Consider the following 27332-nt stretch of genomic DNA (forward strand, 5'->3'; position numbering starts at 1 on the left):
CCTCTAAACAACCATTCTTCAGAGTCTTTTTTAACCCCACAAAAGTCACTTTCAGGATACAGAGTTTTAGAAGGTAAGAAGTAACTTCTACATAAGGTATATAAAACAAAATAGATATCTTAAAAGCACTTTAGCTCTTCTACCTAGAAGAAACTATTGAGAGTCAACTAACTTTACTGCCTGAGAGCTAATAAAGACACACTGTCACAAATTTTACTAAATTTTTGTCAGCTTTAGAGGCACCTGGCTGGCCCAGGGTAGAGCATGTGATCTTGATCTCAGCGTCATGAGTTCAAGCCTCACGTGGGCACGGAGCCTACTTAAAAAAAAAAAAAAAAAAAGTTTTGTCAGCTTTATTTGCTAAAGGCAAAGTAAGTGAATAATTATTCCTGTGGACCCATAAAGCACTGTTCTTCCACAAAGAAAGAAATACGCCATCAAATTGCGTATTTTTAAGGGCTGAGACCACTAGTAAGCTAACTTAAGTAGCATTTATATATAACTTACATGTGGAAATGGATGATACCCCATCTAGGTAAGAACAGAAGTCAAGCCACTAAAATTTCAAGATAGAATTGTCTACTGTATAACCTATGTACCTAGCCTCTCTGTAAGCAACAACTAATATCAAAGGGGAAAGCACTCATCTAAGGATTTAACCACCAGTTGTCTTCAGCTTACTGAGTGATCTGCTTGGGAAAGAATCTGTGGCATGGGTTGTAACAGAGACCATGTGACCTGTAAAACCTAAATATTTAACTATCTGGCTTTTTGCAGAGAAGTCTGACCACTCTCGATATTGAATTCATAGTTAAAAAGGAAAAACCTCTAGGCCCAGATGATTTCACTGGAGAATTCTCAAACATTTTAAAAAGAAAAAACATCCTCCCCCCAAAAAAAGAGAGAGAGAGGGAGAAAGAAAAAGAGACAGATTCTACTCATTCTCTTCCAGAAATCAGAAGGAAGACTTCTCATTTTATGAGGTCATCAGCACTGCCATGATACCAAAACCAGATAAAGACATAGAATAAAAAGAAAACTACATACCAATAATCCTCATTGATGCAAAAGTCCTCAACAAAATACTAGCAAATTGAATCCAGCAACATATGAAAAGAATAATACATCATGACCTGGTGGGTGGGGTTAATTCAAGGAATGTAAGACTAGTTCAGTTTCTTGATTCAAACACTAATCAATGTCATCCACCATGGTGACAGTATAAAGGTGAAAAATCATATGATATTATTGATACAGAAAACCATTTGATAAAATTCAATACCCATTCATGATAACTCTTAATACACTAGAAATGCAGGTGAGCTTTATCAACTTGATAAAGAACACCTACCAAAAATCTACAGCTAACACCATACTAAATGGTGAAAGGTGAAAAACTGGAAACAACTCACATGTTCTTCAACACTATATCCATACTTTAGAATACTACCTATTAATAAAAAGGAATGAACTACACTACTGATACATGCAAAACTCAGATGGATCTTTAGGGCATTATGGTGAATGAAATAGAGTCCATCTCAACAAGTTACACAGTATATAATTTGACTTTTACAACATGCTCAAGATATCAATTATAGTAATGCAGAACAAATCAGTGCTTTCCAGGGATCAGGATAAGGGGGAAGGTGTCCCTATAAAGCAATACACAGAAATTTCTTTGCGAGGGAGTTTCTTTCTAGAACAGTTCTGCAGAGTAATTGTGGTAGTTACTCTATACATGTAATGCAATTTCATAGGAACATATGCACAAATGCATGTAAGAACCGATGACCAAATGAGGTATTTTATAGTAATACGCCAATGTTCCTGGTTTTGAAAATTATACTATGGCTATAAGATGGTCACTGGGGAAGCTGGGTGAAGGGTACATGGGAGCTCTCTATTATTTTTGTAATTTCTGAGTGTTGCAATTACTTTAAAAAGTTAATAAATTCAGAAGTAAAATATAGTTTCAGCTCTCCCCACACCAAATAAAAAAGTAAAGGTGAAATACAGGTATTTTCAGACAGACAAGAAGTGAGAGAATTAGTCTCCAGGAAACCTACACTACAATAAATGTTAATGGAATTTTTTTTTTTTTTTTAAGATTTATGTATTTATTTTAGAGGGAAAGGGAGAAAGCACAAGTGGGAGGAAGGGCAGAGAGAGCGGGAGACAAGCAGAGTCCCCAGTGAGTGGGGAGTCAGACACATGGCTTGATCTCAGGACCCTGAGATCATGACCTGAGCTGAAACCAAGAATTGCACACTTAACCAACTGAGCCACCCAAGTGCCCCTAAAGGAATTTTTTTAGGAGGAAGGGAAATGAACCAACTGTAAACTCAAATCTATGGAAGGTCTGAAGAATTCCAACAACAGTAAATATGGGGATATTTGACTTTTTTCTTCTTCCTTTAATAGGAAATAAAACTGATTTTTTAAAGCACAATAGTAACTGCATTATGGAATTAATTACATATTAATTAATTTCTTAAAAACGAAATGTATGACAACGATAGCAAAAAGGATGGGAGGATAAATGGAAATGTGTTTTCACAAGGTTCTTACATTATATATTAAGTGGTATATTAAGTCAAGGTCGATTGTGGTATGATAAGTTAAAGATGTACATTGTAATTTCTAGAGCTATGCTAGCCACTGACCATACAGGACTTGAACACTTGGAATATGGCTAGTCTGAATTAAGGTCTGCTGTTAGCATAAAACACACTAGACTTTGAAGACTCACTATGAAAAAAGGAATGTAAAAGGTCTCAATTTTTATTACAATTATAATGTTTTGGGTGGTTTAATTAGAGTGTATTATTAAAGTAAACTTTACCTGTTTCTTTGAAATTACATATGTGGCTTACATTATATTTCTGTTAGAGTGGTTTCAGAGCAGGGATTTGCAAACTTTTCCTTTAAAGGGCAGATAGTAAATATTTTAGGACCTTGGGGGCATGCAGTCTGCGTTACAATTACTTAGCTTTGCCACTATAGCATGAAAGTAGCCACAGACAACATGTAAGAGACTTAGTGAATAAGTATGGCTAGGCTATAATATAACTATTTACAAAAAGAGGTGGCTTGCTGATTTTGGCCCATAGGCCATAGCTTGCTGAACTAAAGTACCTACTACAACAAAAACCAAGAAACCAAGAAAGAACCCCAAAAAGTATAGTTTAAAAACTGAAGAGATGAGAGACAAATTCTCCATTACTCCAGAAGAAAGCAGGAGGGAGGTAAAAAGTGACAAAGAATAAACAGGGCAAAAAGAAATCAAATAGCGAGATTGTAGATTTAACTCAACGACAATGTTTACATTAAATGTAAATGAATAGATTAAAAGGAAGTTTTGTGAAGTTTTACAAAAAAGTAAGACAAACTCTGTTATTTACAAAAGCACTCACAGACACAAAGACAAAGAAAATACAAAACAAAAACATTAAACATAAAAGGATGGAAAAGGATACATCATGTGAACTAATCATAGGAAGGCTAGAATTATTAAAATCAAATCAGACAAAGTAGAATTCAAGATAAAGAATACTGACAGATACAAGAAAGATGTTTGGGGTGCCTGGGTGGCTCAGTTGGTTAAGCGACTGCCTTCGGCTCAGGTCATGATCCCGGAGTCCTGGGATCGAGTCCCACATCAGGCTCCCGGCTCAGCGGGGACCCTGCTTCTCCCTCTGACCCTCTCCCCTCTTATGCTATTTCTCTCTCTCTCAAACAAAATCTTTAAAAAAAAAAAAAAAAAGATGTTTCACAGTGATAAACAGATATTTCACCAGGAAGATGTAACAGTTCAAAATCTGTATATACCTATTAAGGGAGCATCAAAATCCATGAAGCAAAAACTTATGGAACTAGTAGAAGCAAAAACTTATGGAAAAGTAGACAAATGTGCAATTATGGTTGAAGATTTTAACATTCCTTTGTCATTAAATGATTAAACAGGAGGACAAAACAAAGCAAAACAGTATGTATATAGAAAGTTTGAACAACACTATCAAACAATTTAACCTAATCAACATTTATAGAACAGTAAACTCCAAACTTCAGAATACACATTTGTTACAAGTACATAAGGAACATTCACCAAACTAGGTCTTCTTCTTGGCCATAAAACAAGTTTCAGTGTGTTTTAAAGGGTTGAAAAAATACAGGATATGTTCTGATAATAACAGTTAAATTAGAAGTCAACAAAAAGATAACAAAGAAAATCTCAAAAAATTTAGGAATTAAAAAGCATACTTCTAAATAATTCATTGGGTGAAAGAATAAGTCAAGGGAAATTAGAAAATATATTTAATTGAACAACAGTGAAACACAACATACCAAAATCCATGGACTACATCAAAGCACTGCTTAAAAATTTTTATAGCTATATATATATAATAGATTTGAGAGAGTGTGTGGATGGGGGAGAGGCAGAGAGAATCTCAAGCAGACTCTATGCTGAGTGCAGAGCCCAACAGGGGCCTTAATCCCATGAAGCCAAGGGATCACTACCTGAGCCAAAACCAAGAGTCAGATGCTTAATCGACTGGGCCACCCTGGCGCCCCACTATATATTTCAGAAAAGAGACTTAAAATTAATTTTAGCTTTTATCTTATGAAGCTTGAAAGAAAAGAGTACCTAAAATAAGTAGAAGGAAGGAAATGATAAAGAATGGAAATTAGCGAAATAGAAAAAAAAAAAAATCAGTAGATAAATCAACAGATCCAAAAATTGGTTCTTTGAAAAGATCAATAAAAATGACGGGCATCTAGCTAGACTATCAAAAAAAGAAAAAGAAAGAAAAAAAAACCTAAAAAGTTACCATAATCAAGAATGCAAGAAGGGACATCAAAATGGATACTGAAGGGGCGCCTGGGTGGCTCAGTTGGTTAAGCGACTGCCTTCGGCTCAGGTCATGATCCTGGAGTCCCTGGATCGAGTCCCGCATCGGGCTCCCTGCTCGGCAGGGAGTCTGCTTCTCCCTCTGACCCTCCCCCCTCTCATGTGCTCTCTCTCTCATTCTCTCTCTCTCAAATAAATAAAAAAAAAAAATCTTTAAAAAAAAAAAATGGATACTGAAGATGTTAAAAGGATAATAAGAATGTCATGAACTAAGTAGTGCTGAGAAATTTGACAACTTAGATGAGATGGACAAATTCCTTGAAAGATACATATTACCAAAATTGACACAAGAAGAAAAACAAAATCTAGTAATTTCATTACAGCTGTTAAATTCATAATTAAAAATTTTCCTACAACAAAACTCTAGACCCAGATGATTTTCTTGCTAAATTCTATTAAATATTTATGAAAGACAAATCTTAGTAAAACACTTCCTGAAAATAGACACTTCCAACTGATACAATGACCTGAAAAAAAAACCACACAAGGATATTATGAGGAAAGAAATTACAGATCAAGATCTCTCATTAATATAGATACAAGGAAAACCCCTTAATGGAATAACAGCAAAATGAATCCAGTATCACAACACATCATGACTAAATGGGGTTTATCCCAGAGACAAAAGAAGGCTGATTTAATATTCAAAACTCAATGTAATTCATTATACTAGTAAAGGAGAAAAGTCATAGGATCAGCGGATTCCAAAAAATTACTTAAATATTCATTCATGACTTAAATTTTGTTTTCTTTCCAACAAACTACAATGAAATTTCCTCAGCCTGATAAAGGGCATTTAGGAAAAGCCTACAGCTAACATACTTAATGGTTAAAGAATGAATATTTTCCAGCAAAGAACAGGAACAAAAGCAAGGATGCCCACTCTCGGTGTAGTATTCTACATCACGGCAGGTGTAATAAAGCATGAAAAAAAGATAAGAAAGGCATACATGCTGGGAAGGAGGAAGTAAAACTCCATTCACAAACATGATTGATTATGTAGAAAATGCTAAGAATGTATCAAAAAACTACTAGAATTAAAAAGTGAATTTAGAAAGATCCCAGGTCACAAGGTCAATATACAAAATGATATTTACAATAGAATTAAAAATATTTAGAGATAATTTTAATGGAAAATGTATAAGATATCTACACCAAAAACTACAAAACACTGTTGAGAGAAATTAAAGATCTACATAAACGGAGAGAAGTAGCAGTTTCATGCGTTGGAGGACTCAACTGTGTTGTTGGGATCTCAGTTGCCCCTAAGCTGATCTTTAGATTTAATGGAGTCACAGTCAAAATCCCATTGTGCTTTTTAGTGGAAACTGACAAACTGGTTCTTAGATTTTATGGAAAGGAACAGAACCTAAAATGGCCAGTGCTTTCTTGAAGAAAAGGGTTGAAGGACTTCTATTGTAAAGCTGCAGTAATGATGCAGTGTGGTTTTGGTGTAAGGACAGACTGACAGAAGAGAAGAGAGAGTCCAGAAACAGACCAGTACTGTCAGCTGACTTTTGAAAAAGATTCCAGTGAAATTTAATTAGGAAAAGGAAAATCTTTTTACACAGGGTGCTGAGACAACTGGCTCTCTATAATGTAAAAGAAGGAATCTTAACCCCTTACACCATATATAAGAATGATTTGAGATGGCTCACAGATTCAAAATAAAAGCTAAAACTATAAGCCTTTTAAAAAAATATATAGCAAACCATGACCCCGAGATAGGCAAAGTTTTCTCAGGTTTCTTTACAGGAAAAAAAAAGATAAATTGAACTTCAAATAAAAATAACACAGTTTTGCTCACTGAAGACACTGTTAAATAAATGAATAGGCAGGCTGCACTAGAACATATCCACAATACAGATATACAGAAGAGAATTCCTACAACTCAGTAATAAAGAGACCATCATCCACATAAAAATGGATCAAGACATTTCACAAAAGAAGATATATGAATGGGCAGTCAGCACATGAAAAAGTGCCCACAATTATTAATTATCAGGTACATGATAACTGGAATCAACAGAGATACGAACACATAAATGTTGGAATGGCTAAAATTAAAAAGACCAACAGCAAATGCTGGGGAGTATCTGGGATTACCGTCAGGAGTATAAAATGGAAGAATCTGTCAGCTTTTTATAAAGTTGAACATACATCTGCCTTGTGAACTAGCAGCTCCACTTCTCAGGACAAACAAAACGTCTTGTGTCACAATGTTCATAGCAACTATTATTCATGGTGGCTAGAGCCAGGGGCAGCCCAGGTGTCATTAATGGGAGAATGGATATATGAATTATAATGCAGTTCCACAATGGAGTACTACTCAACGAGAGAAAGAACAAATGACTGAGATATGCAGCAATACGGATGAGCTTCAAAAAAAAACATGCTGAGTGAAAGAAGCCAGACCCAAGAGTACATACTGTGTGACTACATGGTATATGACTTTTGAGAAGAGGCCAAACTAGCCTGGTGGTGAAAATCAGAGTATCAGAACAGTGGTTGTCTGGGAGAAAGGGACCAACTGAGAAAGGGAACAAAGAGCTTTCTGGAATGATAAAATCTGCACATGTGTATCACAATGCCACCCCAATTAAATCAATGTCTTTGCTTGGAACCTGGGCATCAGTTTTTTTATAGTCTCTCCTTACCTCCATACATAAGTGATTCTGGTGGACAGTTAGGGTTGAAAAAGACCACTCAAGAATCTCAAAATCTTGTCACCAAGCAATATTTGTGATTTTATAAATGGTAACTATAACTGCAAAAGATTCTTATTAGTTCTAAAAAAGCATTCTCTGGATAAACGTGCACGCTTGCTGGTTGGATAAGAATTGCCCAACTTGTATGCATCTAATTTTTGTCTTGGCTGCCAAGTTCAGAGCCAAATTCAGTGTTCAGTTTAGTGATTAACATCCCAGCTGCCTAATACACCAATTTGAGGGGCGGGGCGGGGGGGGGGTTGGGAGATAGAGGATGGGGGCATTAAAATATCCTGTTTCACATCTTAAACTACCTCAAATCATTTGGGGGAAAATGACGGTGTATAAATCATAAAAAATATTGGTCATTTTGGAAAAAAATTTTTTTCACTGAACATATAAATACATTGTATGCTTCTCCTTCTTGTCAAAAGAAGGTTAGGTAAACAAAGACTTTTGCTATTGCTTGGATGAGTCCTCTGCTAAAGGTAAATCACTATCCGACCAAATGATCGAATAACGTTAAAAAATACATCATTTTAAAATACAACCATATAGACAGGGAAACTCTTCACTTACATTTGATGATAAGGGTGAGACTGGAGGAACCCATGTAAGAGTATGGAATATGTTAAGAGTCCCTAATGGATCATAGATGGCATAAAAAATTTAAGTGCACTTCATTACATTCTCAGGCTAAAGAAAGAAATCAGATCTGTACGCAAATGTGCTCACTGTCGTTCTGTTTCTATGATGACTGGTGTCAGCTGCTTTGATTTTATCCACTGGATAGGGTATTTTTCTGCCCCTTCTCATTTAACAAAACCATACAACCTTGGCCCTCAGGAGAAACTAAAATGTTTTTATTCCCAAAGGGCATATTCTAATGCAACACGAAGGAAAAAAGAAACAACAAAAAGCCTCTCACCTGAGCTGTCTCACTGTTAAGCAATCCAGTCAGCGGCTCCTCTTTTTGCACTTTTCTCCCCGTTAAGCAGGACTCAGCACTTCTCTCACTATGGATGTTTTTTTCTATTGACCTATTTTGCATCTGACTGACTTGCTTTGTTGCAGCCTTTCGAGAAACAACCTGTTGATAGAGAGTAAAAATGTATAATGAAAACTTTTGACACTTGTAAGAAAAAAATGCATTCCCGTCCAGATTCTTGAAAATTCTAAACTTGCCAAGTTTTGTGAAAAGGAAGAAATAAAGAGGAAACCAACAAATGGATGTTATGGAAAGAATATAGTCGTTGGCAAGATCCAGACCCTTTCTCATCAATAGTACAAGACCAATTAAAATTAGTGTCACTGTCGTACGCTTTTTAGAAATCATCTCTACAGATAACTTGCTTATTGAAAACGGCATTTTTACAGAAAACTGTCACATTCTCAAACTGCACATGAATTCATTATTAACCTTTGCTGGGAGTGGATCCAGTACATCTTTTTAGTTTAAATTCTTATTAATTAGAATCTTAGTTTTCTATCATTGAAGTGAGCCTAATTAATGTGAACTATGGATAAAAGGAGCTTATGATGTTACTTTTTTATACAGGTAATTTAACCTTTGAGCAGATGAGTCACAGTTCATGTCACCTAGTCCTGTGTACCAGTATCAGGGGTTAAGTTCTCCAACAAGCCTGCTGTCTCTAAGGTTTCTTTTTCACACCACAGTGTTTTCTGGGGGATGACGGACTCTTAATAACCTTGAAGTAGACAGGAAATAGAAGGGCAGGTCCCACAACAGAGTTGGAAGATTGAAAGCCACAGTGAAGACCCTTATGTGAAGTATTTGCTCAGCAGCTTCATGTTTACAGCAGCTGAAAGTGCCATCACCTTTTTTCCGGGGTTAAATAGGGGGCAGAAGATAGGAACAGCGCAAGGGGAAATAACGGAGTAGCCAGTGCCAAAACGGAGAATGAATTACATTGGCTGGGCAAGCAGAGCCTTAATTTGTAGTCTCTCAATTTTTAGCTTCTATTGCCAAATGTGTTCACTCCTTCCCTTTAAAATATGCTGGTGTTTTGTGGCTAGGTCTAAGCTGTCACAACACCATTCTTTATTCACCCCTCCTCCTGGATCCCAGCTTCTCAAAGGATAGCAAAGCCATTGCTTTTCAGTAACCTGACAATTGGAATTGTTCCCTCATCACTCAGGGTTTCTTTATTTTCACCACTCAACTCTCCCAAACTACTGGGAAAATTCACGTGTAACCACCTTCTGAGTCACTCTCCCACTGAAGTCAACTTGGTGATAAAGGCGCATCAGACCACCAGTGTGAGACAAAGGGTTTCCCAAGGCTGTTGTACACCGTTTCATCCTAATAAAAGACTGGCTTGCCAATCATTGTGAAAATGTGTCTTATGATATAAAGGATTCGTTGAGATATTAATTGAGGTTTTTAACACCTCCTGGATGCTAGGCACTTTAGGTATAACGGTTTTTGGCCTGGGAGCCTCTGATGTACAAACAAAATTTGATCTAATATATTCAGTCCTCCGTGAGGCTTTCTGGAAGAGACGAGGCCTCCTGGATCTGCTGTCAGTTGGCCGGATGGCTAGGTTGTGCTGCCATAAGCAGTTCTAGCTAATAAACAAAATGATATCCAGTTTATGAAAAATTTCTTTTTCTAGGGAAACTTCTAAAAGGGTAAGAATGAAGTGGGATGATTAAGTTTTACTCTCAATTATGAACAGAGGTAGAACTTTTCTCAAAGACACAAAAGTAAGTACAGGAAACACTCTGGGCATCTCATATAATCAAATAAAATGATACTGTCCAAATATGTGTCATTTTCAAGAAAGTGGCTATTCAAATAAGGTATCTTTTATTTAATTTCCCATCAGCACTTCACGGTGTTCTAAGAAACCTGGAGTACTCTGGCCTCCTAAAATTCCGTAAGCCAAAAATACGCTCGTAATTGAGATTTTATACTCTCCTTTTCTCACACAGAATATGAAGACGAGCTTAACAGAATTATTTTGAGAAGGCTCAAGGAAGAATTTTATAAATTTTTAAGTTCAATACAAAGATTACTACAACCAATAATAATATGTTCACCCCTGGATTTGCTGTGGGAACCTCAGATTTAGGGTAAATGGAAGGACAAACTTTTACTTGTCTGAAATGTAGGACAGCTTGAACATTTTCACTCTGTCCTCCAGCTACTCCTCTGTCTGGGTAGAGCATTTAGGAAGGATGGGTGGCTCATTATGCCCAGGTCTCTGTGCGATTCCCATGTGGACTCGGGCACCCTAACAAGGGGGGAGATATGATAAGCTGATGAGAGGGTCCACTACTGGCTCTTGAGGAAACAGCTTATTCAAGGGTTGAGTGGGGGCCTTCAGTAATGCTGGTTTTCCACCTTGGCTTTCGCATTCTCATCTGGGAGTTCTAGAGCTTTAGCTCACCTCAATAAGCATTCTTACTGAAATATGGTTTCCTTCAGTGAATTTTGGACATTAAATCCCAGTGGAAGGCATAAATAGACTGGGGTAGCCCTGATGACAGATTCTTCTAATTTGACAGCATTACCTCAGGAGCCACCGGAGCTACTAAAGAGTGATTTCAGCTATACAGACCATCACTGTGATTGAGGCAAATGCCCCAAAAGATTTGCTTTTCAGGAAAAAAATATCAATGTCTCTCCTGTCTTGACAAAAATTCATTTCCAATTTAACTCCAGTAACAGTCTTTGAGGACTTGTGCAAGGCAGCGGCTCAGTTTACAGGGAACAGTTTATGATGCCTAGTAAAACCCAGTATTGGAAAAATACCTCATTTTTCTTTTGCAAAAAGGTGCTGTAAGTTTGCCAAGGTTCTTATGGTGATGTGCTATTTTCTAATACCTAACCCAAACACATTTTTTTAGGAATACTAAATTTAAAAGGCACCACCACTTATATTGAGGGAAATAACATTTAAAAAAATTAAACATTCATAACTTTCTTTTGAATACTGAATGACAGAAATATTTTATTTATATAACTGTATATGTTTTCTGGTCCACTGACTTCTTTTTAGGTATCTCTGTCCGAAAAGTGTAAGTCCAGAAGTCATTCAATATTCTGTTAAATAACTAGAGTAATCCACGTATGAAGTAACAAGAAATGTTTTTAGTTACTAATAAGGGGATTCTGTCTGTGATTAAAAAGAGAGAAATTTGGAGCCCTGTGACTGATATTCATTCTGGACCTAGAATGCTTTTTGTTATGGAAGCAGAGTCAATGGCAGAAACTGTCCTATACTTGTAACATTCAGGGGAAGTGTCCGTTTATATGGTCATACTTTGCTTTTAAACATTTTCAGTATTACAAAATCTGTAAACTTTAAAAATAAAAATTAAGATACTTTGGGTTTAGCTACATGGGGAACCCATTTTTATATTATGACTATTAAATATATTTGTGCACTTAAAATACTACAGAAATAAAGTCACTATTCAATAAATATTGATCTGCTGTGGAACATGCCCCCAAATCATCTTACTGTCTATACACTGGGGCTGGTCATACTGTTAGAAATTAAAGAATGCACACTATTCTTAGTCAAATGAATAATAAATATTATTTATTTGGAATAATATTTTTATATTATAAATAATTTTATATCATTTTAATAATATTCTTTTATTCATAATCAAAGTGCTCTAATCAAAAGGGAAGAATAAAATATTTTTGACTGAGGCTCATTGGAGAAAATGTTTTATGTTCTATTCTCTGCATATAAAAATGGTTTCACAACAAACATCCTTTGAATTTGATGAAACTGAAAATTCTGGTGGATAATAATTAGAATTTTACATCAGAGGATATAACTATCCGTTTTTAAAATGGCTTCTTTTATATTTCAATTAAGTTTATGAAACTGAAAAACTACAAAAAAAAAAAAAAAAAGGGAAAAAAATCTACCTAAATTAGTGTAGCTTAAGTGGTGACCATTATTGCAAGGGAAATACTATGTTAAGGAAATGGCTCTTTGTTTTGTTGCAAAAGTGATAAAAACACAAAAGTCAATAAAACTGTTAAAATAAGTCTCAGTAATTACCAAGATCAAAATCCACTGGCTTTTTATTAAACATGAACTTTTGTTCTGCCTTCTGCAATACGTAAATAGTGCTGACAATTGGTTTGTGAGGCATTTGCTACAATAAAATGTAATTGTATCATGAGAGAAAGGTGACAATCAGGAGATCATGAAAAAATTACATATTCTCACTGGTAGTTAATTAGCCATGCAAAACCTCCTCAAACAGATATTCTCTTCTATTAGGAATGATTACTATGCAGGCCTACAGATGTCAATACCACAGTCATTCAAATACTTCTTTCCCTACTAATTGAAGGTTGTAAAGCTCTGGTGCCAAGGTTTTGCTTCCAAAGAGCTAATTTATGACTAGAAGGATATTTTATGTCTTCAGTTGCAGCAGCTACAAAATTCAGCAAATCAGAACCATCTGTGCACTGATACTTGACTCACCATTCATCTCGCAGCCTATCAGTCACATTAGTTTGCATCCTGCATTCTTGGCTCATGAACACTTGCGATGATCCAAAGTTCATAAGAAATATTAAAAATGAATGGCATCCTGACCCTACCTCATTGTACACGCATCAAGAAAAAAAGCCCCCCCCCCACCCCCCCACACACATCTTTTGCGTATGGACCGTGTCAAGGAAGGACTGGACATTTGGTTGCCCGTCCAGTAAGGCGGCTCACAGCAGTCTCAGGTTTCCCCCGCCCTCTGAGAAATGTTGTAAGTCCTAATTCCTGTGTATTGTTTCAAGTTCTATTTTTTTAAGTTGATGTGAGTCAGTCAGTTGGAAGATTACAGAGTAAAGGATGAGAAGGTGTAACTTAAAAAAAAAACCAAAACTTTTTCAAAGGTTATTTTTGTAGATTGAAATATCAGTACAAACCAGTCATCTGGTTAAATCTAAGAATATCATCGTTATCGCCACCAAATGATGGCCAAACTGGTAAGCAAAACCAGAGGGCAGTAACTAAAGAAATGCAAAGAAAAGCAGCTTTATAAAGGTCCTCATGAGTAAAGTCAGATCAGCCTTTAATCTGACCTTGGTCATATCTCTGTGACATCAGTCATTGCTTTATTTCTTTAACAGTACACTAAGTAGGCCATGGACCCTACTACTATTTTTCTCTAAGAGACAATAGGTCAAAAGAACTGTGAACAAAATTTCTTGGAGCTAAGTGAGGAGAACTAGGAATTACATATAATAAGCAAGAAACTGGGTTGTCAGACTCCTTTTGAGACCCCAAACAACTTCATTTGGTAGAAAAGCTTCGGGGAAGGTAATCGTGGGATCCCAGGACTAAAATACTCACGTTTTGATTGTCTGGAGTACGCACATTTACACTCTGGCCTCCGGCGGAAAATTCCAGTGGTCCTAAAGGTATTTCACCTGGGTTCAGGATTTTCTTGAGCATCTGATAGTTTGGCTTTTCATCATATGCTAAACTATGAGCACATACCAAATATTGGGCTATTTCACCTGTGAAGAAGTGTTAAATTTTTTTACACATTATTCATAATTGGCAAGAATTGTCAAGGCTCTCGCAGCATCAAGACCTCTCTATTCTCTTACACATGCACACAACACACAGCCTGAAGAAACGAAGAATGAACACTTTGGTGAGAAGCACTTTTCAAATGGTATCCAAAAATGACTGAAAATACAGTGACATGGAGAGGTGACAAGATGGGAAAAACTGGTAATTTTTTTACATATCTTTGTTGGTATGTTTATTTCTCACTAACTTATCAAAGGAAGCAAATTTTTAAAAAATTCAGTTAGTGATTTTGACTTATGGGGTTCAATTACTAAGAACTACATGAATAACATAATACACCAGACATGCTTCATACTTGAAGTTTTAAAAATTCAGTTAAAAACCTCCTTACTTTGACGGAAAAAAAAAAAATCACTGCAAATTTTAATTCAGGCTTTGATTTTGAGATTATAACAGTACATTCTGAAATGACCTTGAAGTCTAGGTTTCTAGCCATGACTAATTTGAGAGTTCCCCAGACCTCCCTCGAGTCCTCCATACCCAGCTGGCCCAGTGCCTTCACTGCGTCGTCTTCCTAATTTAGAGCAGAAGGATGAGATGTTGCTACTTTTTTTCTTTCTAATGTAATCTCTTCCCTAGAACTATATAGCTATCCCCCCAAAAATATGAACTACAAACTTTTAAATACAAATAAAACTAGTCACCCAAAATTACAAACATTGCTGCCTTAAAATAAATGTAGTCTGCATTTTTGTTTTAGGTGGAGATTCAATCTAAAATCAAGACACAAGTAAATGATAATACCATATACTGCTTAAAATCTAGCATATTTTCCTTTTTCGTAGAGATGCTTAGATACTCCACAGTCTAGTTTTTATAAGCTTTTCCCCTTCAAAAACTTATTACTCACACAGACATAAGTACCTCTTACTTTCTCACTAAGTTGCTATATCCCCATGGTGGGAAAAATCTGGAAAGCTTTGTGGTTTGGCAGGAGTGACTTCCTAATCCTTCCCTTCCCCTCCAGGCCCACCTCCACTCAAGAGGGAACTGCAGACATGGCTTTCACTCCCTACGGGGAAAAATTCCAAAAGGAACAGTCACCATCCCTTCCCCCTGTGAGAGTCAGAGCGACCATTTCATACCCTATTACCCGCAGCTGTGTTCTAGGACCATAAGGCCACTGTGGCTAGAATGAGAACTCTTGGCTCCAGGGTTTTTTTTTTTTAGTTTCTTGTTGTTTTTTCTTTTGGATACCGTGGCAATTATGCAACCTAACTTTTTTCCTTCTCTAATGTTTTAAGACGTGTCACATTCTTTTATCTAACATTCGATCAGTCAGATCTCTATTAACTAGCAAATGGTATGGCTTCATCACATTTGTAACTCCTGTTTCCAGAAGCCCAGTGCGAGACTCCCATTCCTGAAGGGATGATCAAAAAGAAAAAAGATTACATTACATTCACTACCATTTTCATGTAAATATTCTGTTGTTCTTTGGCCCTTTCGAGACTGGTACACCAAGTCTGGTATATATTATTACAGTGCTATTAACCAAAATATCCCAAATGGAGAAGAGAGCCGAATATGGTGGGAGAATTTTCACAGGTCATGGTTAGAAGACAATGGACGATTCCTGGCACTCCCCCAGCTGACGGCAGCTGTGCTGCAAAGTCTTCGTGGGTCTGGGGCTTGGAAAAATGAGGTATGGGTGAGGTAGGAAAGGGAGAAAAAGAAAAGCCACCTCTTATAAATTCATTATTATCAACCTGAAGCTTAGACTATTGTGATGTATTACTGCCTAAAATGGTAGCCTTCCAAGAGCTGGATTTGTTATATTAAGTATACTTTTAAATTTACTAGCATATTTCTGGGGCTATAAAACAAAATGCTTTGAGTAGTATGAAATTACCATATTCTTGAATCATTTGCTTTTAAGCTAATGAAATATTAAGTATCATTACTATCATCTCAGGAGACAGAAACTTGTGCAACTATTATTATTACACTGAGCTGGACACGCACACTGGAAACTTTTTGGTGGTTTTATTTCATCAACTGCCTTAGTAATAAACCTTTTACACATCGGATTAATTGTCATGCTTGCAGTACCCACTCCTAAGTACAACCAACTAAGAGGTCTTCAGTTAATATTAAAGTTTCAATGTTTTGTGCTTTAGAAATAGAAATCTGCATTCTATAAAATAATGGGATGGACCCAAATAAAGGGTTTGTACTGAAAAATGGAGAACCTGGCACTCGTGTCACTTCTTGTTATCGCTCAGATCTTCGTATCTCCAGTAATTGAAGTGTCACAGAATATACACAGGCCCACAAGCATTCATCTTATGCAACCCAGGGCATCGGGGCTTTCTTTTCTAATCCTGGGAGCTGAGCAGTTACCTTTTGTGCAGAAGGGGCAGAAAAGGTAAGGGAGATACACAGAGAAAACTTTCTTTGACATCTCCCATCTCTCCTTTTTGCTGTCCTATTGAGTAAAACAAGCTGTATAACTTGGTCCAAATGCCAATAAGCGTATTAGCCAAAAAGGAGTACTGGCATTTGGACCAAGTTACTCAGTGCAGTTACAGAAAGGAAAAGCTTTCACCTTCAACCCTCACGCCGTGCCCCTCCCCCGCAAGGAGAAGCCTCTGGATTCGCACCCTCCTCCATCAGAAGAGGGACAACAGAAAGTGGCAAGCTGGAGGCTCACACTGGGGCAAGCTTAGGACTTGGAGAATGGAGGTGGAAAAGCAGAACTACTTTGTTCCTCTTTCGTTTCCCATGGAAATGAATATTTTGGTTTCTTGTCAAAGAAGGGCTATAAATATAAGTTCAAGATGATTTAACTCTACATTTAAACTCTCAGATGGAAACTGATGCTATTTGACCTTATCTAGAGGGTCAGTGTACACATTCACTTTCATATAAGTCAGCTAAAAGCTAACTTTGAGATTGCCCAATATAGAGAGAACAAGATTCATTCCCCATATCTGTCTCTGAGAAAAAGCGAGCCTGACAGCAGAAGCCGGCACTTTTCCATAAGACAATCAAACTCATTTATTAAATTGGTGAACAATGTGCCATGCATGCATATGCAAACGACAGGCACTTGGGTAATTGTGAATTGACTTCCTATTTTTACTGATAATACTGTCAATTAAAGAAGTCCAAAACGATCCATACTAACTTGAAAGAGAAAACCATTTAATGAAACATACCTTCAAATCCCAAGGTTACATGCCTTTGCCAATCCAAATTTTTTTTTGCTGGCTGTTCAGTCACAGTGCAGCCCAGGTCTGAACAGCACTCAAGTGTTCAATGATTTGGTTTTTTAAATTACTGACTGAAAGTAGTCTTTCCCTAGATCAACTTTATCTTCTTTCAATGATATAGAGAGGGACAAAATCAGAACGTCCACTCTAACAGTACTAGATACAGGTGACTATTAAACCTGTGTAAGATTCCTCCCTCTCCTGCCCCCCCACCAAAAAAAATGCAGTCAGCAAAGCCTAGAACGCTGCCGAAATATTTTCTTGTAGCCTTCTTGTGTTGTGTTCTGATGTCAGAGAGGATCTAAACGTTCTCTTCTCTAGCAACTTACCTGTAACCTTGTGTAGAGAGTTTCCTCCCACCCCTGTGGGAATGGGAGTGGGTGGATTCAGCAAAAGCCGTAACACAAGAGTGACAAATGTGGAAATGTAGTGACCAGTAAATCATATAGGAGAAGGTGGTAGAAGTTATCATTTGACTTACGGCAGGTGCTTCTGGAAGGAGCCCATTTAAGCACTGACTCAGGAAGCTCATCCAACAGACTAAAACAAAATAGAGTAATATGCAGTGAATTTGTTCACGATCCTGTGATTCACTGTCTTGATTACAAAAAACAAAACTCAAATTCTGTGTTGGTGGGTCACCCATATCGTCGTGCCTTTCAATATTTTTTTTCACCCCCAAGGTAAGTGGAAGTGGGGGAGATCCTTCAATTCTCATTGACCAATTTTATATCAATCCCCTAGAAACTAAATGTAGATTTACAGTATAAATGCTTTAGTTCAAAGTCTGTACATGCAGAAATGTAGAAGTAGGGCTATCTGTCATGATTTTTTCTCAAAAACAAGAAAAAATACATAGGAAAATAGTATCAGGATTTTCAGGAGATTTTTCCTCAGGTACTTATCCTTGGGGAGGGGCAAATTATTTATGTACACTGTTCTCCACTGGGTAGTGTTTGATGCTCTTCTATGATTAAACAGGTTAACAAGAAATATCCAAACAACAAAACAAACAAGATGGGTCATTATTCTAACCCTTCCCAGGGTTTCAGACTGAACAAATATAGTTCTTTTAAGTTGCTTGAGCCACCAGTATATAAACATGCAACTAAAATTACTGATATGAGTGTTTGACTGACAAACTCAGGCACAGGCAGAATTGCAACAATAAATGCACCGACTGATCTGATATCACCCCATGTCAGGAAAATAAAGGGCATGAGGGAGATACGGTATCATGGCTGTATATGCAAGCACGCCCTTACAAGGAAATTCAGAGTATGCCTTCTTAGCAAGTTGAATGAATTCTGATCATATATTATTTACTATCAGAAGTTTAAAAATGTCTATAGTTCACCTTAATTATAAACTTCATTATGTATTAGCTTTACTGGTTTATAGACTTATATTAGTAATCAAATCAAAATGAAGGTATTAATATACATAAGGGTCCCCAAAGTGTAAATGGGAGTTATGTTTATTAGCATTATATTATTTTGCATGATACCCTATTATCACATTTGAATATACACACATAGGCATACTCTTTAGATATCTACAATGAATGCATCTATATATGTATATTGATAAAAGACTAAATCATATTAATAAGTCTTATTAAAAGAAAAAATACATGTAATCATTGGAATTAGAATGCAAGTCTTTTAAATATAGTACATGATTCAAATCAGGTGAATGAGGTGAAAAACTGGGTATCGAGATTGTTTATAATACGCCCATTACTGTGCTTTGACTTGACCCATATATTGAAAAATGTCGGTTAATATGGGCACATTAATCACTGTGGTAAATAACTGATTAGACAGCTCTAATATTGACTTATATAAATGTGTTCGTTTGGGGTAAGGGGCTGCGATGATCCAGATTCCAAGCGGAGAAATACTTCATATAATATGCCAGTATTTACAAATGTAAACTGTATTACTCTGCATCTGTAGGCTAGGCCCTCTGTATAAAGAACGGATACCACAGCTGAATTTGAAGACTGGTTTCTATGGATCAGCTCCCCCTTTTGTAAACTTCTGTTGTAACTCACCTTACTTAAAACACAGCTGCCTTTTCCAATCGCAATATTCTATCTGTGGATAACTACTGTTGAGCATATCTGTCGAGTATATAATGAAAAACTGGCTATTCTGGGCTGCATGCAATTGCTTTTCCTTAGGCCTGATGAGTGGGAAATTAGTAAAATAGCAACATGCTCTGTTCTCAGTCTGACCTAGTTCTCATGCTAACAGATTCTAGGTGATAAAAATTGAATGTGGAATATTAAAACTGTTTATGTGGCTGCAAGATTCTCTCTTACATAAACACCTCCTATAAAAGTTTTGTTTGTTTCTTCCTCGAGAAACAAAACACACTCTCTCCAAGATCCAGAATTAAGAAAGAGGTACGATGCTCTCACTTGAAAAACAGAAGCCGCATCGCTCCCGCCTCGCGCTGTCGCTTTGCCCAGTTCACAGCACTCACACCAAACTCAGACTACCTCCATGTACTCGTACAACGCTAATTTGAAACTACTCTTCCTTGAAAAGACCACCACCTAGAATTCGGCTTTGGAAAACGCCACGTAAAAGAACAAACACTTCACTTGACATTTTGCGTTACGACTCGTGTGCGTGTGATCTCACAGGTGCTGTCTTAACGGATTTGAAGTCGGTAAGGTGTTTGGCTTTTCAAGAAATGCTTTTCAGATGTCAGAAACTGGCTTTGATTATCGGACCGGGCGAACGGGCGTCTTGTCGGGGCTGGAAACTCCCTTTACTGTAAGCCCTCCAGGGCCCCTGCCCTCCGGACTGGACTGCTGGCGCACGGGTACCTTGCTTTAGCAGCCTGGACGGCCGCAGGGTCCCGCAGGCTCCGCTCCCAGGGCAGGCCCCCACACAGGCAGCGCAGCAGGCAGTAGCCGAGGGTCTCCAGGTCGCTCCGTCTGGACAGGGCTGGAGGAGGAAGAAGCACTGACAGAGAAACCCGAGGGACAAGCAAGTTTTGAGACCTAAGGAAATCGCCGAATGAACTCTGAAAAAGCCAAATGGGCAAGTGCGTTTTGTTTGTTCAGCTGGATGGAAACGTAAACGCCCGGGCTTTTGGCCACAGTCCACAGACAGGCAGTGACTTGTGGCTGTTGAAAGTAAGGGTCAGTTTCCTCACCTCCTCCAACTCCATCCTTCCTTCGTCTGGCCTGTCACATGGACTCGATCTCCATGGCCTCTGACATGATCCAGACAACCCATAACCTGGCACCAACACTTTCTCCAAGAGCCAAGCAGTAAAACAAAGAAATAAATGTCTGCGGCTAAATTGCTAACATATGTTCCAGGAAGTCCGTGGGGTCTGCACTGGTCATGCGGAGACCCTCTGAGTGCAGACTAAACATTGATGGCCTTTCCTGCTCCAGTCCCGCGAGGAGCACTGGAAGCTGGAAGAATATGACAAAACTGCCATCTAGTGTGCAGGATGGAAACACAGGCCTGTGTGAAGATTCTGCAATTAAATACAAGTACAGGATGAAAAAACGCCTACTGTTTCAGGCACGCGGCTCTAAAATTTTACAAATATTTTTAGATATAAGCAGTGCTAAGCTAAAATTCTGGTCAAATAGCCTGAATAGAAAAATGCAACAGGGAGGCGATGGTGTGCAGAGGTGCTTGGACATAGATTTGGAAGCCACACAGAGGCTTTCTGAATTGAAAAGGGGATGGCTTTTCATCAAAAAACACAGAAGAACATTTTTAGGCCACTGTAGATATCACTTATACCAGACTATTAAATGCTGTAGACTAATTTTATCATAATTTTTGTTTTTTTTAAAGTGTCTTATTTGAAAAGACAATGAAAACTGATGTAAGTCAAAATACAACCAATATTACTGAAATAACGATGACAGCGTTAACGAGATCCCACAAAATAAACTCATTTTTTTATAACCATTCCAAATTGTTATAAAACAATAGGCCGGTATTTACATTTCTGCCATTACTTGAATGTTCATCTGTGGAGGGATATAAAACCTCCTAAGTGCAATATGTGGCTGTTAAACCCGCTGTAAACAGGTATCCTATTTTATTATCTTTCATTAAATAAACTCTGAAAAGTCAGTCAGTAAACTTAGTTTTTAATTTAAAAAGTCACCTACAAAGAAGAATGCCGCGAGCACATCATAACTACTTTTGGTTACCATACGTACGTTATTATAAAAGCAGAAGACAAGATTAGCTGTTACACAGAGTCTGTCTTAACTGCTATTAGAGTATTGGATTATTAAAGGCCCTTCAATCCAGCAGAATGCTACAGTCCCATGGGCACCGTTTACTTTCTTCACAAGCTTCGACAATGTCCTAATGCAAGACTTGGCTCTCCTATTAGAATAAAAACACAATCTCTGCCATGCTGTTTGGTACTGATTTCTTCAGTAATAAATCTCCCACTAATAATGGAATGGTTCCATTTGTACAGATGTGCGCACAAGTCCCTTTTCCATTATGGCAATACCTGATTACCACCACTTAAAAAAAATCACATCCTCTAATTTAAAAAAAAAAAAAATCATATTCTGACACCTGTTTGGACGACACAGGCTACACACAAGAGGTCCTTTGAGGAAAAATAATCAGAATTAAAATGGAATAAACCTTCCCAGTCACTTCCCCCCTCCTCCAACGGAGGGATGAATTGATTTGAAGCTCTAAGTAAAGACGAGTCATTTAGGTTTCTGAAGCCAATCTTTCATAAACTGGTCTTCATTTGAAATAGCCCCTTGAGAGTTGACTTTACTGGACTATTAGAGTTTGGTTTTACCTAATTAATATACATTATCACATTTATCAACCTTTATTTTCTTTTAGTGCTCACATACATTGGTAACTATGGTTAGGTCAATGTTTTACTACTATTTCCACTAAAATATACGTAATGTTAGGGGAAAAAAAATCCTATAGTCACTCTTGCCCACCAGTAAAAAGACACCTCTCCCTCAAATTCCCTCCCAGAGAAACAAATTGCAAAGTTCTATGTGTTTTAATGAAGTTCAACCCCAAGACTCTACCAATGATTAAGTCTTCTTTCCATCTACTATACAGAGAAGAGTCATCTTAATACCTGTTAAATTAAAAATAAATATTCAAGATGGCAATATTAACATCTATGTTTATGTGTAATTAATACAATGAATTGATCATATATCTTTGACTTTAAAAATACATCATCAAGGGCACCTGGGTGGCTCAGTTGGTTAAGCGACTGCCTTTGGCTCAGGTCATGATCCTGGAGTCCCTGGATCGAGTCCCATGTCGGGCTCTCCTGCTCAGCGGGGAGTCTGCTTCTCCCTCTCCCACTCCCCCCCCTTGTGCTCTCATTCTCTATCTCATTCTCTCTCAAATAAATAAATAAAATCTTTAAAAAAAATAATAAATAAATAAATTAATAAAAATACATCATCAAAATATAGATGATATGACAAAAGGATAATAATTATAGAAGCCAGGAACTGGATATTTGGATATGTATTATACTAGTCTATTATTTTTCCTGTGCATTTGAAAAAAATTAAATAAAATGCTGAAAATAAAAAAATAACGATATTTGAAGAGAACTATTAATATCTAACTATAAAAATCTTTTTAATTTGAAAGTTGAAATATATTATGAACTGTTTTGCTTCTATAGAATTTGGTCTCTGTATAATTTATTATAATACATAAAGTTCTTCAGTTGAATTTGATAATTAATGTAATCATTAACAGTAGTATATTTTCATGTAGATTTCCTAAAAAGTCAAACTTTTACTTATGATGCTACTGTTTAAAAATGTGGCAAGATTTAGTTATTAATACTTTGCCTCTACATTCCCTTGTTAGTTTTAAAATATAATTTAGCATCTAGCATTTATTTAGCTTATTAATATGGAGCAATGCAAATGACTCTTCATTGAAAGCCTGTTGTGTTCTCAATTGTTTAACATTTTCTAAATTATAAAGTACTGTCAAGAGTAACAAGAGTTACAAAAAAAAAGGCATGGGTGGGAACTTGAATTCTACCTCATTAGAAAGCAGATTCCAGGAACAGTGGATACTAGAGTACTTAATTAAAATAAAAACAATTGATATGATTTATGGATCTGCTATTGTGCCAGACACTCTGCTTTTATAATCTCTCATTTAATCATTCTAACAATAATATAAAGTGCTATTTAAGCCTGTTGATAAACAAGAAAATAGAAGCTCAGAGAAGTTAAGCAACTTGTTTAGTATCACAAAGCAAAAACTGACAGAGCTCTGCATTGAAATGCAAATCTTTCAGAATCCAAAGCCCATACTCACTCTAACAACTACTTTGCCTCGCATTAGTTTTAACACCATTCAAACCACATTACATATTCTACTTCTGTAGTTAGGGGAGTATTTGAGGCAGGCATTTTAACTTAAAACACCAAAGACATACTGATGCAAAGATGGTTGTTTGGCGAGGAATAAACAAGCAGCAGGTCCTGAGGTCTAAGGTGCAGCACTAACGAAAGTTTCCATGCAGGGTGCCTGGGTGGCTCAGATGGTTAGGTGTCTGCCTGTGGCTCAGGTCATGATCTCCAGGGCCTGGGTCTGAGCCCTGTGCTGGGCTCCCAGCTCAGCGGGGAGTCTGCTTCTCCCCCTGCTTGTGCTCTCTCTCTCAAATGAATAAATAAAATCTTTTAAAAAAAAGTTTCCATGCAACTATCCTTTTATGAGACGGTTTCTTTCAAACTATTTCATTGTGATGAAGAAGGGTGTCTAGTAAAAATATTACTTTATACAGTGTTTCGATGGTCCTTCCCAGCTGGTAGGAGAACAAGAGAAGCTAACTTAGAGAATTGGTCCTTATTCTAAAGACAAACTGGAGTAAAAATATCTGGGACCAGCTCACCAAATGGAATGTAACAGGAACCGTGGGGAAAAGAAAGTATAAGTGTTAATCCCAAAATGGATCTGATTATTTGCCTGAAGTGCTTTCTGTTTAGTTTTATTTTTTTTATATAGAGTAACATGAAGTATGAAGAAAAACAGGATTTGGTAGGAAATAATACAGTGAACTTGAAAACTTCTGCCTTAAGCAGACAGGGGTGAAATGCCCAAAATACTAGTTTATATGCTCCGAAATGACCTAAGAAAGGAGAAAACATCTGAATAAGATGCTCATCTGAAGAACTGAATGGTGACTATCTGCAGACCAAATTTGGAGTTTATTCTTTCATTCCCAACTAGTAACCTATGTGATTGTATTTTGTCACTTTAGATGTATAAAAAGCTGAAAAATTTCATGGTGGCCACGATTTATTGCAATATTGAAAAGGATATTAGGAAAGCAGAATGCAATATGTCACATTTCAAATAAAACATTAAACTCAGGTCTCTCTTATTTTTTAGTACTTTAAAATTTTAAACCTTAGTTGTTTTTTTTTTTTTAATGAAACACTACTGTGTGAGGCTTAGGTAAAGTTATTCAACAGAGCAAAGATGTTTTTGTTTTGTTTTGTTTATTTTTATTTTTATTTTACCCATCCCTCCCCACCTCCCCTCTGGTAACCATCAGTTTGTTCTCTAGAGTTAAGAGTCTGTTTCTTGGTTTGCCTCCTTTTCTGGTTTTGTTTGTTTGTTTTTTCCCTTTGCTTATTTTGTTTCTTAAATTCCACAGAGGTATCTTACATTTGGCCAATGTGTATTATTAACCCAACCAAATAGTTCAAGACCTACCTTAAGGCTTTAAAAGTCAGGGCTAAATGTCAAAATTGGGTTATGCCATATAGAATGAAGAGTGTCTTCATTATTTTTTATTTATACATCGACCAAAGACTATTTATAGCAGTAAATTTATCTAAAAATAGAAATCAAGGGTTTGCTTTTCTGACTACTAACAGGATCCAAGCTTAATACCTTAACATCATAATTGAAAAATGGGTTCCCTTTTTTGAATTATTGTTTGAGGAGATAAATATTGTGTAAACCATATGATTTCCTCAAGTTTGGTAACATGAAAATACACTCTCAGTTTATTTCACATACATTTTGTAAGTTGGAGTGCTAGATTAGAGTGAAAGGGAACTGTGCAAAAAATAACACAAGACTTGGATTTCATCTACCGTAGCAATTGGCAAAAATAAAAAAGTATATGTCTCTTTCCTTGATACTGAATATATTACACAAATGGACATTTAAAATGCAATTTAGATATCATATTTTATGGTCATCAATGATGTCAAATTAAAACAGGTATTATACACTCAATGCAGAGGTCTGAAGTATTTAAAAAAGCTCAATATGTTAAATGCAGTAAATCTCTAGAGAAATTAGGTATTGACTGCATGCCTCAGTGAGTAGAAAAATCTACAAAAATCCATACCACACATTGATCCAAATATTGCTTTTTAACATTACTAAGAATGTAACAAATTTTAACATAGTATATTTGACACAGATATAATTCTCTTTAATTATCAGGCAACAAGCCCAAAATATGTCTATGTTTATACATGTTAGTTTTTATGAAGAAGAAAAAATTAAGAATAGAAGAGATAGATAAACCCAATGTATATTACTCTAATTTTACACTAAATGAAGCATTTCAGCCACTCAGAAAATACCTTTCGGTCATACAAGAGAATTGAGTTTGGAAGAATAACTGCAATTTTTAAAATACACACAGATCTCCATAGATGTATGGCAGCCCTGGGAATGTTCGTCCCCCTATCCAGCCATCTCTATGTATCTCAAGTCATATTTTTTGGTTTGTAATAATACAAGCTGCCTTCCTTTTACATACAGTTGAACTAGAAAATGCTTAGGTGAAACTGCTGGTTGGCACCTTATAAAAACTCCTTCATTAGAAAAACCCAGCTAATCCACAGAAAACTGAGAGTTAGCTCTGGTTTCTGAGTACCCACTACAACAAGTAAGAGAGACCAGACGGTCTGATCGGGTTAATGGTCTCTGTTAAGTGGCTAATTCATATGGCAGTTTTACCCTGAATCTTGGAAGATTTCCCTGGGCCTGACCAGCCACAGATACACCTGACATACAGCAAATGCATTGACAACTGGAGGTTCTATTTCCTAGAGATAACTTGTTTTGCTCTTTATGTTTTCCTTTGCATTATCTTTCTCAGTATTTATTTGATCTCAAAGCTGGACTGGTAGAGAAAAGATTTTTCTGAGATTAAACTACACAGTGACTGTACTGAAAGTAAACACATGAATATTTATGAATCTGACCTACCACATTTAACTACAGGATTTATGGCCCTGTTTATTCTGGTTTCTAGATATGACTAAATGATTATTTCATTTCTAATAAATTCCTAAAGTAAAATGTTTTATTTTGGAAAATTAAATGCAAAATGTTAGGAATGAATGGTATTCAAACATTTGAGGATATCAAACCCTTTACTTTATATAGCAGACTGAAACTGCATATTAAAATTTCAGCAAATACACATATTTACATGTATGTATTTATGTATGTATGTGTGTATATATGCATGTATATGTATGCACATATGCACATATGTATGTATGTGTATACAGTGGACCCCTGAACAACACAGATTTGAATTGCATGGGTCCACTTATATGCAGATTATTTTACAGTACAGTACTGTAAACGTATTTTCTCTTCCTTATGATTTTCTTAGTAACATTTTCTTTCTCTAGCTTACTTTATTATAAGAATATGGTACGGTATACATATAACATTAAAAAAATATGTGTTGGGTGCTTGGGTGGCTCAGTCAGTTAAGCATCTGCCTTCAGCTCAGGTCATGGTCCCAGGGTCCTGGGATCGAGCCCCGCATTGGGCTCCCTGCTCAGCAGGGAGTCTGCTTCTCCCTCAGCCTGCAGCTCCCCCTGCTTGTGCTCTGTCAA

The 27332-nt window shown here is 36.7% G+C and overlaps 1 protein-coding gene across 4 annotated transcripts in view; it reads right to left on the reverse strand.

Moving 5' to 3' along the window:
- VRK2 (VRK serine/threonine kinase 2) overlaps positions 1-27332 on the reverse strand; it is a 114339-nt gene that overhangs the window by 2990 nt on the left and 84017 nt on the right. For 3 of the 4 annotated variants that reach the window (XM_021701299.2, XM_021701300.2, XM_021701301.2), the window contains exons 9-12: positions 20268-20388; positions 17910-17968; positions 13968-14134; positions 8549-8710 (exon numbers count right to left, since the gene is read on the reverse strand). In XM_021701299.2, the coding sequence (XP_021556974.1) occupies positions 8549-8710; positions 13968-14134; positions 17910-17968; positions 20268-20388 (509 nt within the window). The remainder of the gene's footprint in view (positions 1-8548; positions 8711-13967; positions 14135-17909; positions 17969-20267; positions 20389-27332) is intronic. The other variant, XM_021701302.2, reaches the window with a different exon arrangement.

The sequence above is a fragment of the Neomonachus schauinslandi genome, chromosome 10 (assembly GCF_002201575.2).
Source record: "Neomonachus schauinslandi chromosome 10, ASM220157v2, whole genome shotgun sequence".
NCBI classification, from domain to species: Eukaryota; Metazoa; Chordata; class Mammalia; order Carnivora; family Phocidae; genus Neomonachus; species Neomonachus schauinslandi.